Source organism: Scyliorhinus canicula, chromosome 2 (assembly GCF_902713615.1).
Source record: "Scyliorhinus canicula chromosome 2, sScyCan1.1, whole genome shotgun sequence".
NCBI classification, from domain to species: Eukaryota; Metazoa; Chordata; class Chondrichthyes; order Carcharhiniformes; family Scyliorhinidae; genus Scyliorhinus; species Scyliorhinus canicula.
The window spans coordinates 184,467,859-184,480,707 of record NC_052147.1 but is presented as its reverse complement, the minus strand read 5'-3'; the positions used below and the strand labels follow the sequence as shown (position 1 = coordinate 184,480,707).

The 12,849-nt window shown below is 43.3% G+C and overlaps 1 protein-coding gene across 2 annotated transcripts in view; it reads right to left on the bottom strand.

Moving 5' to 3' along the window:
• Nucleotides 1–12,849, bottom strand: part of LOC119961821 (collagen alpha-2(V) chain-like) — a 313,195-nt gene that overhangs the window by 147,960 nt on the left and 152,386 nt on the right. For both annotated transcript variants that reach the window (XM_038789187.1, XM_038789188.1), the window contains exons 6-8: nt 10,875–10,928; nt 6,716–6,817; nt 518–595 (exon numbers count right to left, since the gene is read on the bottom strand). In XM_038789187.1, the coding sequence (XP_038645115.1) occupies nt 518–595; nt 6,716–6,817; nt 10,875–10,928 (234 nt within the window). The remainder of the gene's footprint in view (nt 1–517; nt 596–6,715; nt 6,818–10,874; nt 10,929–12,849) is intronic.

Genomic DNA, 12,849 nt, shown 5'->3' with positions numbered 1-12,849 from the left:
TTGTTAATTGTTGTATTCTGTTAATTGCGGTTTTTGAATATATATTTGGAAAGCTCATGCTACAGACTAATTTTTCAAAATTTCTTGACTTCTTATGTCTCCATCTAAATATATTTACCATGATTTGAATGACTGTCCACTGGCAGGAATATTCGATTTGATATAATCATACATTAATATTGCATGTAATAATATATGCTGACTGGATTACATTAACGCAACTGCAGGTATAATGAATTTCAAAAAGGTTCTGAAACTTTTTCATACATTTCTAATGCTTATATACAAATTTTCAAAGACTTCCAACATTGGACACTTTTATAAATGTACACATCCACAACCATATTGTGTGTTTGGTTGACAAGGTTTGTTTCCAATATCATAGATAATTAGATAATTAAAGCATTTTTCATTTTTACCGAGTTTTATTTATTCTCACAGAACAGATCGTGCAATGTATTCTGTGCCGTAACCAAAGCAGTCCTATCTTAATAAAAGATTTTAAAAACTGTCTTACCACAGACCCAGGCACCATTCCTAAATGGCCGCGCAAACCTGATTTCTCATCACCTCCAGCTATCTGAGACGCAAGTTGCTGCAAGACAGGAAGCAGGAGTGAAAATCTGCTACATGTGGAAGTGATCAGAAATTATAGCTGAATGAAAAAGAATAGTAAAATATACTTGAGGAAGAAGGCTTAATAAGTTAATAAGTTAAATCTGACAGTTACTTGTGTGTTATGGGTGTCGTACATGAAGATTCATGTAGGAGCACATGCCATTGTTCTCTTGGCCAAATCTTTCAGCTGTTCCCACTAACAGGATCTTCCACCAACATTGTGGGTCACCTGGCAGTGGAGGGTGTGAATAAAGGGAAAACCCATTGACAGTGCTGGGACCAGAAGATCCTTCAATAGATGTTGTTGCAGGTTCCGGGGTTTAGGTGTTTTAGTAAGCTCAGAGAAGGAGGCAAAAGAGGGGGAGGTGTGGCGCTGCTAGTCAAGGACAGTATTACGGTGGCGGAAAGGATGCTAGATGGGGACTCTTCTTCCGAGGTAGTATGGGCTGAGGTTAGAAACAGGAAAGGAGAGGTCACCCTGTTGGGAGTTTTCTATAGGCCACCTAATAGTTCTAGGGATGTAGAGGAAAGGATGGCGAAGATGATTCTGGAAAAGAGAGAAAGTAACAGGGTAGTTGTTACGGGAGACTTTAACTTTCCAAATATTGACTGGAAAAGATATAGTTCGAGTACATTAGATGGGTCGTTCTTTGTACAATGTGTGCAGGAGGGTTTCCTGACACAATATGTTGACAGGCCAACAAGAGGCGAGGCCACATTGGATTTGGTTTTGGGTAATGAACCAGGCCAGGTGTTAGATCTGGAGGTAGATGAGCACTTTGGAGACAGTGACCACAATTCGGTGACCTTTACGTTAGTGATGGAAAGGGATAAGTATACCCCGCAGGGCAAGAGTTATAGCTGGGGGAAGGGCAATTATGATGCCATTAGACATGACTTAGGATGTGTAGGTTGGAGAAGTAGGCTGCAAGGGTTGGGCACACTGGATATGTGGAGCTTGTTCAAGGAACAGCTATTGCGTGTTCTTGATAAGTACGTACCAGTCAGGCAGGGAGGGAGGGGTCGAGCGAGGGAACCGTGGTTTACCAAAGAAGTGGAATCTCTTGTTAAGTGGAAGAAGGAGGCCTATGTGAAGATGAGGTGTGAAGTTTCAGTTGGGGCGCTTGATAGTTACAAGGAAGCGAGGAAGGATCTAAAGAGAGAGCTAATACGAGCAAGGAGGGGACACGAGAAGTCTTTGGCAGGTAGGATCAAGGAAAACCCAAAAGCTTTCTATAGGTATGTCAGGAATAAAAGAATGACGAGGGTAAGAGTAGGGCCAATCAAGGACAGTGGTGGTAAGTTGTGTGTGGAGGCGGAGGAGATAAGCGAGATACTAAATAAATACTTTTCGTCAGTATTCACTCAGGAAGGGCAGCACGGTGGCCTAGTGGTTAGCACAACCGCCTCACGGCGCTGAGGTCCCAGGTTCGATCCCGGTTCTGGGTCACTGTCCGTGTGGAGTTTGCACATTCTCCCCGTGTCTGCGTGGGTTTCGCCCCCACAACCCAAAAATGTGCAGAGTAGGTAGATTGGCCACGCTAAATTGCCCCTTAATTAGAAAAAATAATTGGCTAATCTAAATTTATTATTTAAAAAAAAATGTTTTTAAAGTATTCACTCAGGAAAAAGATAATGTTGTGGAGGAGAATGCTGAGACCCAGGCTATTAGAATAGATAGCATTGAGGTGCGTAGGGAAGAAGTGTTGGCAATTCTGGACAAGGTGAAAATAGATATGTCCCCGGGGCCTGATGGGATTTATCCTAGGATTCTCTGGGAAGCCAGGGAAGAGATTGCTGAGCCTTTGGCTTTGATTTTTATGTCATCATTGGCTACAGGAATAGTGCCAGAGGACTGGAGGATAGCAAATGTGGTCCCTTTGTTCAAGAAGGGGAGTAGAGATAACCTCAGTAACTATAGGCCGGTGAGCCTCACGTCTGTTGCGGGTAAAGTCTTGGAGAGGATTATAAGAGATACGATTTATAATCATCTGGATAGGAATAATATGATTAGGGATAGTCAGCATGGTTTTGTGAAAGGTAGGTCATGCCTCACAAACCTTATCGAGTTCTTTGAGAAGGTGACTGAACAGGTAGACGAGGGTAGAGCAGTTGATGTGGTGTATATGGATTTCAGTAAAGCGTTTGATAAGGTTCCCCACGGTCGGCTATTGCAGAAAATACGGAGGCTGGGGATTGAGGGTGATTTAGAGATGTGGATCAGAAATTGGCTAGTTGAAAGAAGACAGAGGGTGGAGGTTGATGGGAAATGTTCAGAATGGAGTTCAGTTACAAGTGGCGTACCACAAGGATCTGTTCTGGGGCCGTTGCTGTTTGTCATTTTTATAAATGACCTAGAGGAGGGCACAGAATGTTGGGTGAGTAAATTTGCAGACGACACTAAAGTCGGTGGAGTTGTAGACAGTGCGGAAGGATGTTGCAGGTTACAGAGGGACATAGATAAGCTGCAGAGCTGGGCTGAGAGGTGGAAAATGGAGTTTAATGTGGAGAAGTGTGAGGTGATTCACTTTGGAAAGAATAACAGGAATGCGGAATATTTGGCTTATGGTAAAATTCTTGGTAGTGTGGATGAGCAGAGGGATCTCGGTGTCCATGTACATAGATCCCTGAAAGTTGCCACCCAGGTTGATAGGGTTGTGAAGAAGGCCTATGGTGTGTTGGCCTTTATTGGTAGAGGGATTGAGTTCCGGAGCCATGAGGTCATGTTGCAGCTGTACAAAACTCTGGTACGGCCGCATTTGGAGTATTGCGTACAGTTCTGGTCACCTCATTATAGGAAGGACGTGGAAGCTTTGGAACGGGTGCAGAGGAGATTTACCAGGATGTTGCCTGGTATGGAGGGAAAATCTTATGAGGAAAGGCTGATGGACTTGAGGTTGTTTTCGTTTGAGAGAAGAAGGTTAAGAGGTGACTTAATAGAGGCATACAAAATGATCAGAGGGTTAGATAGGGTGGACAGTGAGAGCCTTCTCCCGCGGATGGAGGTGGCTAGCACGAGGGGACATAGCCTTAAATTGAGGGGTAATAGATATAGGACAGAGGTCAGAGGTAGGTTTTTACGCAAAGAGTGGTGAGGCCGTGGAATGCCCTACCTGCAACAGTAGTGAACTCGCCAACATTGAGGGCATTTAAAAGTTTATTGGATAAGCATATGGATGATAATGGCATAGTGTAGGTTAGATGGCCTTTAGTTTTTGACTTCCCATGTCGGTGCAACATCGTGGGCCGAAGGGCCTGTACTGCGCTGTATCGTTCTATGTTCTATGTTCTATGTGCAGGTTAGGTGGATTGGCCACGCTAAGTTGCCCCTTAGTGTCCAAAGATGTGAGGCTATGTCTGGAGGAAGTGTCTAGTTTTATGATGATAAAATCAGCAATGCCACAGCATCGACCCTCCGACCGGTGAGGGGCTAGCAGCTGCGCAATGTAAAACACACGGCCTTCACAAAATAAACGACCGGCGAATTGCTGGGTGCATGGCCGCAGTGGTGGCGCTGTACAGCATGGTGACGGCCACGCGTGGATCCAACCTGCCAGATAATGGCCCCCCGGACATCCCTCGCCAAAGCCACCCCCCACCATTCCCCCCAAAGCTCTCCGAAGCCCCTACCCGTCCAGCGGCATGGTTCCCCCCGTGGCTGTGGTGGCGCTGGAGACAGTCCGCAGCCGCCACGCCGGATTCACGAAAACTGAGAGCACAAGTGAACTCGGCCCATCGGGGTCAGAGCATCGGGCGGAGGGCCTTCAGGAAGTGAACGGAAACCAACCCAACGGCATGGGGCATACTGCTTGATGATGCCGTTTTGGAGGGGGTGGAGCATCCAAAAACAGGCACCGCCCCCAATTCGGTCGTAAACAGGGATTATCCTGATCACTGAATACACTATCGGCGTCGGACAAAGGAGAATCTCGCCCCACATTTTTTAGCCTAAATACCATGGCGTTGACTTTTACATGATATTGACTTTTGTACAAATATATACTGCAGCGAAATGAAACAGTTTCTTAGGGCTCTAACTGTTTTAAACAACGAATGCCATTCTCCACAACTAGAAACTAATATAATCTGATTTTAAAAATGTCAATGTGGAAAATTCTTATGAATGTCAGGTGGTTTGGTGTGAAAAATGGATTAACATGTATATATGTAATAATAATATTGCTTCAAGGTGGATGCAATACAGTGAACCTCTGCTGCATAAAAGAAGTAAAAAAAACAATTAATACACATCTATGAATAGCACTTTATAGAAACTAGAGATCCAGCTGGTTTATCAGTTCAGCACACTGTTGGTAGTTCCAAAATCACTAGTTTTATTATGGCTATCATTTTGTAGTTTGAATAAACATGTTCTGGAGCATTTTCTGCCAAAAATGATGGAAGCCATTTTTAATAAAAAAACAAAACCAGTATTATTGGAAACCAGCCAGATTAGCTAAGTAGACAGCTTTAATTGTGAGACAATTAAATAATAAGTAATTCATTAAAATATATGTTAGAAAGGCTGGTAATGTAATTTGTAACACAAAGGTTTATAACATTTATATTTATGAACATATTATTAACTGAATTATTAATACAGACTCTGAAAATGCTGTAAGAATAACTATCTTGTGTCCTTCTCAGGCCAGATAATAAAAAGATATAAGATGACTTGTTAAACTTGACAAGAATGAATGATTTTCACTTCATTCATTTCAAAAGACCCTTATTTAAGGGGCCTCAGCTTTAAACGACAGACAGCTATGTTAACCAACTATTGGTCGACACTCAGCCTACCTCAAGATCGGAGATCTAATTTGGGCAGAAGAATTGGCTGAAAGCTGAGACAACGTGAGTTATTAGCTAAAAACCGATGGGTTAATTATTATTACATTATTGACAAGTTTTAGACCAATTTGCTATTTTCCAGCAATTAGCTAAGGTAGCCTTCCAATTGTAAGGTATAAAAAAGGGTCTCGAGAAGCCATTTACAGCAGACAGGAAGAGAGAGAGAGAGGAGAGAGGAGAGAGAGAGAAAAAAAGAGAGTTGTCACCAATGTTTTTAAAGTTAAACTTTCTCCTTTTACTGTGGATTACTGCTGATTGCTATTAATTGACACTTTTCCTTTTATATTTCTGATGTGTTATTTCTTTAATGGTTAATAAACTTTTGAATTCATCATTGGAAGTTATCTTGCGATATGGTTAAGTCTCTGGAACATGATGTGATTTCCGATTGTGGGACGGTGGGGGCGGGGGAGGGGTGTGGTTCTTGTAACAAGTGATTCTCATAAATCTTGGTTCACCATAAATCAAAAATCTTATAATACTGTCCAATCATCATTTTTTTTACACATGTGTAGCTAACACATACACCAATAAACTGCTTGAATGAAATGTCCAATTCTTTATATATAAAACATACAGAAAGTGTCAGCATCTAAGTACATATATTTGTACTACTGTATTACTGTAATGCAAAGACAGTGCTGAAAAAGTGCAGTGAAATAAGATGATGCTTGAATCTGTCTATCTTGAGAGTTCACACTGGCATTGTAAATAGGCTGGAGAATTTGAAACTCACAGCAAATTTGGGAATATCAAAAATATGAAAGACAATTAGGGTCCATCTACTTTCCCAATAATTTCAGTTACTTTCTGTGGAGATCCCATGACAATCACTCCACACAAGATCTTGAGTATTGCTGAAAAAAGACGTGCTGTGGAAGCTTTTCATCCTGTACTCATCAGGACAGACAAAAGGATGCCAAATTTCAAAAGGAACAACAATTTATACTGTGTGAGAAAAGGGGTTTTGATTGGTTGGCAAACCGGTTATGATTGGCCAAAATATTACCATGGCGAATGCACCAGGGACCTATTGTCTCTCATAGTTGTGTTTATTCAAAAAAGATGCAATGTCTTGACATATTTCTTATGCCTGCAGAGGACAGGTCCCTGCATATTGATATATGTAGTTTCTGGCAAGTGTAAGTGAGACACAGTGCAAGCCCAACTGATAGCCTTAAACTGGTTATTAATGTAATTCATAGCATCTTCAAGAAAAAGCCTATTTATGCTTTGAAATACTTACACCTGGATATCCAGGATGAGTGGTCTGTCCCGGTGGACCAGGAGGACCAGGTTCTCCAGGAATTCCAGGCACACCATCACTTCCAGGCGGACCACCAACACCCTATAAACAAAATGTTTTCCAATAATTAATTAAGGTCTGAGGAAAAGTTGCAAACTTTTGATTAAATTCACAGGTTTGCTTTGTCTCATCTCACGTGAATTCGCTCTATCCATGAACTATAGCACAGAACTTGTCAATTGCCAAACAGTATGTTGCTTTACGCGTAAAATCAACCATAGGATAAATGAAGAAAATCTAATTTTTGGGCAGATAAACTACTCCAGTGTTTTCACTGTTATACAGTGTGTTGGCATGATGCAAATAACTACTTTCCTACAAGTAGATGATGGTGTTCCCATGTGTCTCCTGTCCTTGTCCTTCTAGATAGTAATGGTCGTAGATTTGGAAGGTGATGTCAAAGGAGGCTTTGTGAGTTTCTGCAGTGCATCTTGTAAATGGTACACAGTGCCATTGTCTATCAGTTTGTAGATGGGGTGCCAATACTTTCTCCTGGTTGGTGTCAAACTTGTTAAATGATTTTGTAGCTGCACTCATCCTGGCATATTTCTGACTTGTGCCTTGTAGATAGTGGACAGACTTTGGAGATTCAGGAGGTGAGTTACACTACGGAGCATTCCCAGGCTCTGACCTGCATATGAGGTCCCGGTATTTATAGGGCTCGTCCAGTTAAGTTTCTGGTCAATGGTAACCCCCAGGATATTGATAGTGGGGGATTCAGTGATGGTAATACTGTTGAGTGCCAAGTGGCGATGGCTAGATTCTCGATGGAATTTGTGATGGTCTTTGCCTGGCACTTGGTGGTGTGAATGTTATTTGTCTCTTGTCAACCCAAGCCTAGATATTGGACATGAACTACTTCAGTGTCTGAGGAGTTATGAATAACGCTGAACATTGTGAAATCATCAGCAAACATCCCACTTCTGACCCTGTGATAGAAGAAAGGTCATTGCTGAAGCAGCAGTTCTTGGTTGGGCCCAGGGCACTACCTTGTCCTGGGAGTGAGATAATTAATCTTTCATAATGCACCAACTCCTCAGTATGTGATAAGTCTTTTTACAGTTTTATGATTTTTATGTTATTCTGATATGTTTTCTTGAATGCTTGATTACTTTAAGTTTTGACTATTTTCTAGTTATTGCATTGTCCAAACAGGAGTGATCAGAAAGAAATGAGTTATAAATATTCATAAACTGGTGGAACAAGGGAACAGAAGGGCATTACTTTATTTCATATGTAAGTCCGTACTTCTATCCATTTTAATATCACTCAACTATCCTCAGAAAATATCACAAGGCGGCACCATGTAAAACAATCACCTCGGTAATAACAGTGATTTGGAAAGGGAGTGGCGGAGGTGGGGAAGGGATGGAGTCAGCAACGAGGAAACACAAATCTCATTGGAAGACCTCATTTATTTTTTTTGCATGGGTTCTACATGGGTTTTTCGCTGCAGCCAACCAGATTGAATGGCAATCTGCTTCCTGCCACAACAGGCCAAGGTCAATTGCGGATGAATGGCTCAGATGTTGGTTGTAAAGGAGGTTGAGGTCAGGGAGGGAATTGGAAGTCACGGGCCTGGTTGATGCCAAGACAGGCTTTCAGTACTCCATAGTGACACTCTAGGCCATACCTGCAACAAAGTGCAGACTCAACCTCATTTTTGTCTTAATTCTCAATAAGGTAGACACTCAGCTCCTGACCTCCTTACAGTGTCCGTCCAAACATGGAGAAAAGAGCTGAACTCAAGGGTTTAGGTAAAAGTGACCAGCCATGACATCAAGGCAGCATTTAACCAAATGTGGCATCAAGCAACACCAGCAAAACCAGCAACAAAAGGGGGCAGCATGGTACCGTAGTGGTTATCACAGTTGCTACACAGCTCCAGGATCCCAGGTTCGATTCCTAGCTGGGTCACTGTCAGTTAGGAGTCTGCACGTTCTCCCCGTGTCTGCGTGGGTTTCCTCTGGGTGCTCCGGTTTCCTCCCATAGTCCAAAGATGTGCGGGTTAGGTGGAGTGGACATGCTAAATTGCCCTTATTGTCCAAAAAAGGTTAAGTGGGGGTTATTGGGTCATGGGGATAGGGTAGATACGGGGGCTTCAGTAGGGTGCTCTTTATAAGGGCCAATGCAAACTTGATGGGCCGAATGGCCTCCTTCTGCACAGTAACGTCTATGACTTCTATGATAAAACTGGAGTCAATGGGAATTGGGAGGAAAACTCTTCACTGGTTGGAGTCACTTGGCACTAAGGAGGTTAGGGTTGTTGGAGGCCAATCATCTCAGGCCTAGGACATTACTACTAGGTAGTATTCCTGGCCCAACCATCTTCAGCTGCTTCATCAATAACCCTCCCTCCATCATTTGCAACTCTTCAGATACTGCAACAGCCTATGCTCATTTGCAGCCCCCACTAGACAACATTTAGGCTTGGGATAAGTGGCAAGCTAAATGTGTGTCACACAAGTGTCAGGCAATGACTATCTCCAACGAGAGAATCTAACCATTGTTCCTTGACAATCAATGACATCACTAAAATGGAATCCCTGATTTTCAACATCCTGGGGATTACCATTGACCAGAAACTGAATTCAACCAGCCTTATGAATACTTTGGCTAGAGGCTGAGAATTCTGCAGAGAATAACTCACCTCCTGACTCACCACAACCTGTCCACCATCCACAAGGCACAAGTCAGGAGTGTGAAAATATTCTCTACGGGTCTGGATAAGTGCAGCTCCAACAACACTCAAGAAACTCAACACCATCCAAGGCAAAGCAGCTCTCTTAATTGCCACTCCATCCACTCACTTCACCACGGACAGACAGTGGCAGTTGCGTGTCCCACCTACAAAATGCACTGCAGCAACTCACAAATAGTCCTTCTACAGCACCTTCAAAACCTGTGACCTCTAGCACCTAAAAGGACAAGAACAGCAGATGCATAGGAACACCCACCACCAACAAGTTCACCACCAAGCTACACACCATCCTGACTTTGAATTATATTGCCATTCCTTCACTGTCATTAGATTGATGTGGAGATGCCGGCGTTGGACTGGGGTGAGCACAGTAAGAAGTCTTACAACACCAGGTTAAAGTCCAACAGGTTTGATTCAAACACGAGCTTTCGGAGCGCAGCTCCTTCCTCAGGTGAATGGTGAGGTATGTTCCTCACCTGAGGAAGGAGTTGCGCTCCGAAAGCTCATGTTTGAATCAAACCTGTTGGACTTTAACCTGGTGTTGTAAGACTTCTTACTGTCATTAGATTAACATCTTTGAACTCCCTTCCTAAAAGCACCGTGGTTCAACCTACCATACATTGACGGCAGCAGTTCAAGAAGACAATTCACCACCACCTACTCAAGGGCAATTAATGACGGCAATAAAAATGCTGGCTTAGCCAGCAATGCCCATGTCCCAATAAAGAATAGAGGAGAAATTTGTTCCCTATAAGGATTGTGAGGCTTTGGAATGTTTTACCGTAGATGAATGTGGATGCTTTATAATTCAATATATTTAAGGCTGAGATAGATAGTTATTTTGGTCTCTCAGAGAATCAAGGGATACGGGGAGAGGGCAGGAAAGTGTGTTGAAGCCCAAGGTCAGCGAAGCAGATCTCAACAAACCATGTGGTCTGCTCCTGGTTGAATTTCTTGTCCAGGATTCTCCAAAATCCTGGCCAAGTGTTGACGCTGGCTTCAAAACCAGCACGAGCGACATCGACGTCAATGGGCCACCGGGCCCAGTCATTCTCCACTTTGTCGGGGGCTAGTATGGCGCCGGAGTGCTATGCGCTCCCCCGGTGATTCTCCAACCCGGCGCGGGATCAGAGAATCCCGGCCCTTATCTTCTTATAAATTATCTCTCCATTTTCTATGCTAAATGTTTTTCTAGCTTTTCGCAATCTGTTCCAATGTTATGCCTGTAACATTAGGGCAATTTTGTCATTTCTTAATACATATTGAATGTGAAATTAATCCTACCAGCTTCTCTGAGCAAGCTATTAGTCATGGTTGAGTCTCTTCAGGCTATTTCCATGATACAAATCACATGCTCTGTCTATTCTGTGGGTTAAAAAGAGTCATATTATTACTCACCTGTGGACCCTTTGGCCCTTCCAAGCCCCTTGGTCCTTGTAAACCTGGTGGTCCCTGTAAAAATAAACAAGATTTATTGTAATGAAAAAAGAAAATCCATGTTGAGGATAATATGTAGGAAATAACAACAGATGAAAAAGGATTGACATCAATCTGGTTCCATTTCTGCCTTCCTTCCAGGTGCAATGGTAATGAGTTATTAACTAATAACAGCAAATTAATCTTTGATCAACTAATCTACAATATACCGAGACAAAATCCAAGGAAAATCCAAGTGGAAGAGAACTTTGGACACCAGGGGTGGGATTCTCTCCCCCTCCCCCCCCCCCCCCCCCCCCCCCCCCCCCCCCCTCCGGCGCCGGTTTTCAGGCGGGGGCAGGGATCACGCCGCGCTGGTCGCGGCTCCCCTGGCAATTCTCTGGACCCCAATGGGCCGAGCAGCCATCCACTTTTGGCCAGCCTCGTCAGCGTGAAATGGACATGGTCCCACATGGTGGGACCTGGCTGGTTGGCCTGGCCCGCGATCCACACGCACCGATCTGCGGGCGCAAGAATACGCCGGGTTCCATGCGCTAACTTGCGCTGGCTCTTCGGCACCGGTTGGCGCGGCACCAACCCCTCCGCCGCCGGCCTAGCCCCCGTGGAGGATTCCGCAACTAGGAAGTGTTCCTAGGAAGGCCTAGGAAGTGTGGAGGATTCCGCAACTTCCGATGCCGGAGTGGTTTGCGCCGTTTTTGGCGCCGGCATCGAGCCAATTCGCCGATTGCGGGAGAATCCAGCCCCTGAGGTTCAAGGGTACCTTTTCCTCCCAAATGTATTGTAAATACTGCCCTTTATTGCCATCTTCATATTTTCCTTTCCAGATGAGAAATTTGTGCTATCAGTATTTCTTTTACAATTTTTTCCAGATGCTCCCCACCTCCATTATATGTTCAAGCTGATGCATATTCTTGCATGTTTTATTATCCATGCATCAGTTTGGTGAATTTTTGAATGTTCTACTGCAATCCGTTTCCAAAGGACCCAGGGTTCAATTAACATATGATTCTCATGACCCTTGCCCAGGAACCCAATCAAATATGAGCCCAGGGTAAAACTGATCATAACACAGAAAAACTGCATTAACTTTTGGATCAAGTTCATTTATATGTAGCATGTTATGACATCACTGTAGTGTGTACATATCCGATGAAGTTTTTTGTGTTTTAATGGATTTGGATGTTGCAGAATGTTCCGAATGAATACTCCAGATGTCACGGGTCTAAGAATTCTTAACCTGACTCTAAAAAGACCAGACGAAGGAGAATTTCCCTTTAGGTCCAGAGAACTTCGCAAAAACATCCAATGCAGTGAAAGGAATTCTTTGGAAGTCATGCATTAAATGCGGAGTAAGATTTCTGCTTTTGGCACAGTCAGCAAAATGGGAACAAATTGCACTTCAAATGGCACTGGGTTGCAGCAGTGAAGTTATGGTTCAAGTTACCACTCAAACTCATTTGCATTATCACATACATAAAATCCTCCATGAACCAATTTGAGACAGCGGAAACGTGCCATGCTCATTACTTTGCTGTAGGGATGGAGCACTCATTTGTTTGGGCAGGGCTGGCTTCAATGGAACTAAAATTTAGGAAAGAAGTAACATGTGCTATCTTCCTAAAATGCAGTAAATGCAGTATGATGTCAAAACTCTGGGATTCCTGAAGCACCTTTGTAGGCCTACTTGACCTTAGTCTAAGTGCTTGGAGAACATAAATTACCTCACGTTATCTAATGTTACAACATGTAATTGTTATTTGACAACTCTGAATATGCATGTACCCAAACATGCAGAGTTCTCCAGTAAATATGGTTACAGCTCCAGTCAGACAGGAACCAAGCAATATAGCCATAAATTCTGCTGGGCTCAAAGTCATCACCAGGAGTTTCAAATAATTAGAGTACATGAGAAGGAAAGTTGAGGAGATCTTGAGGT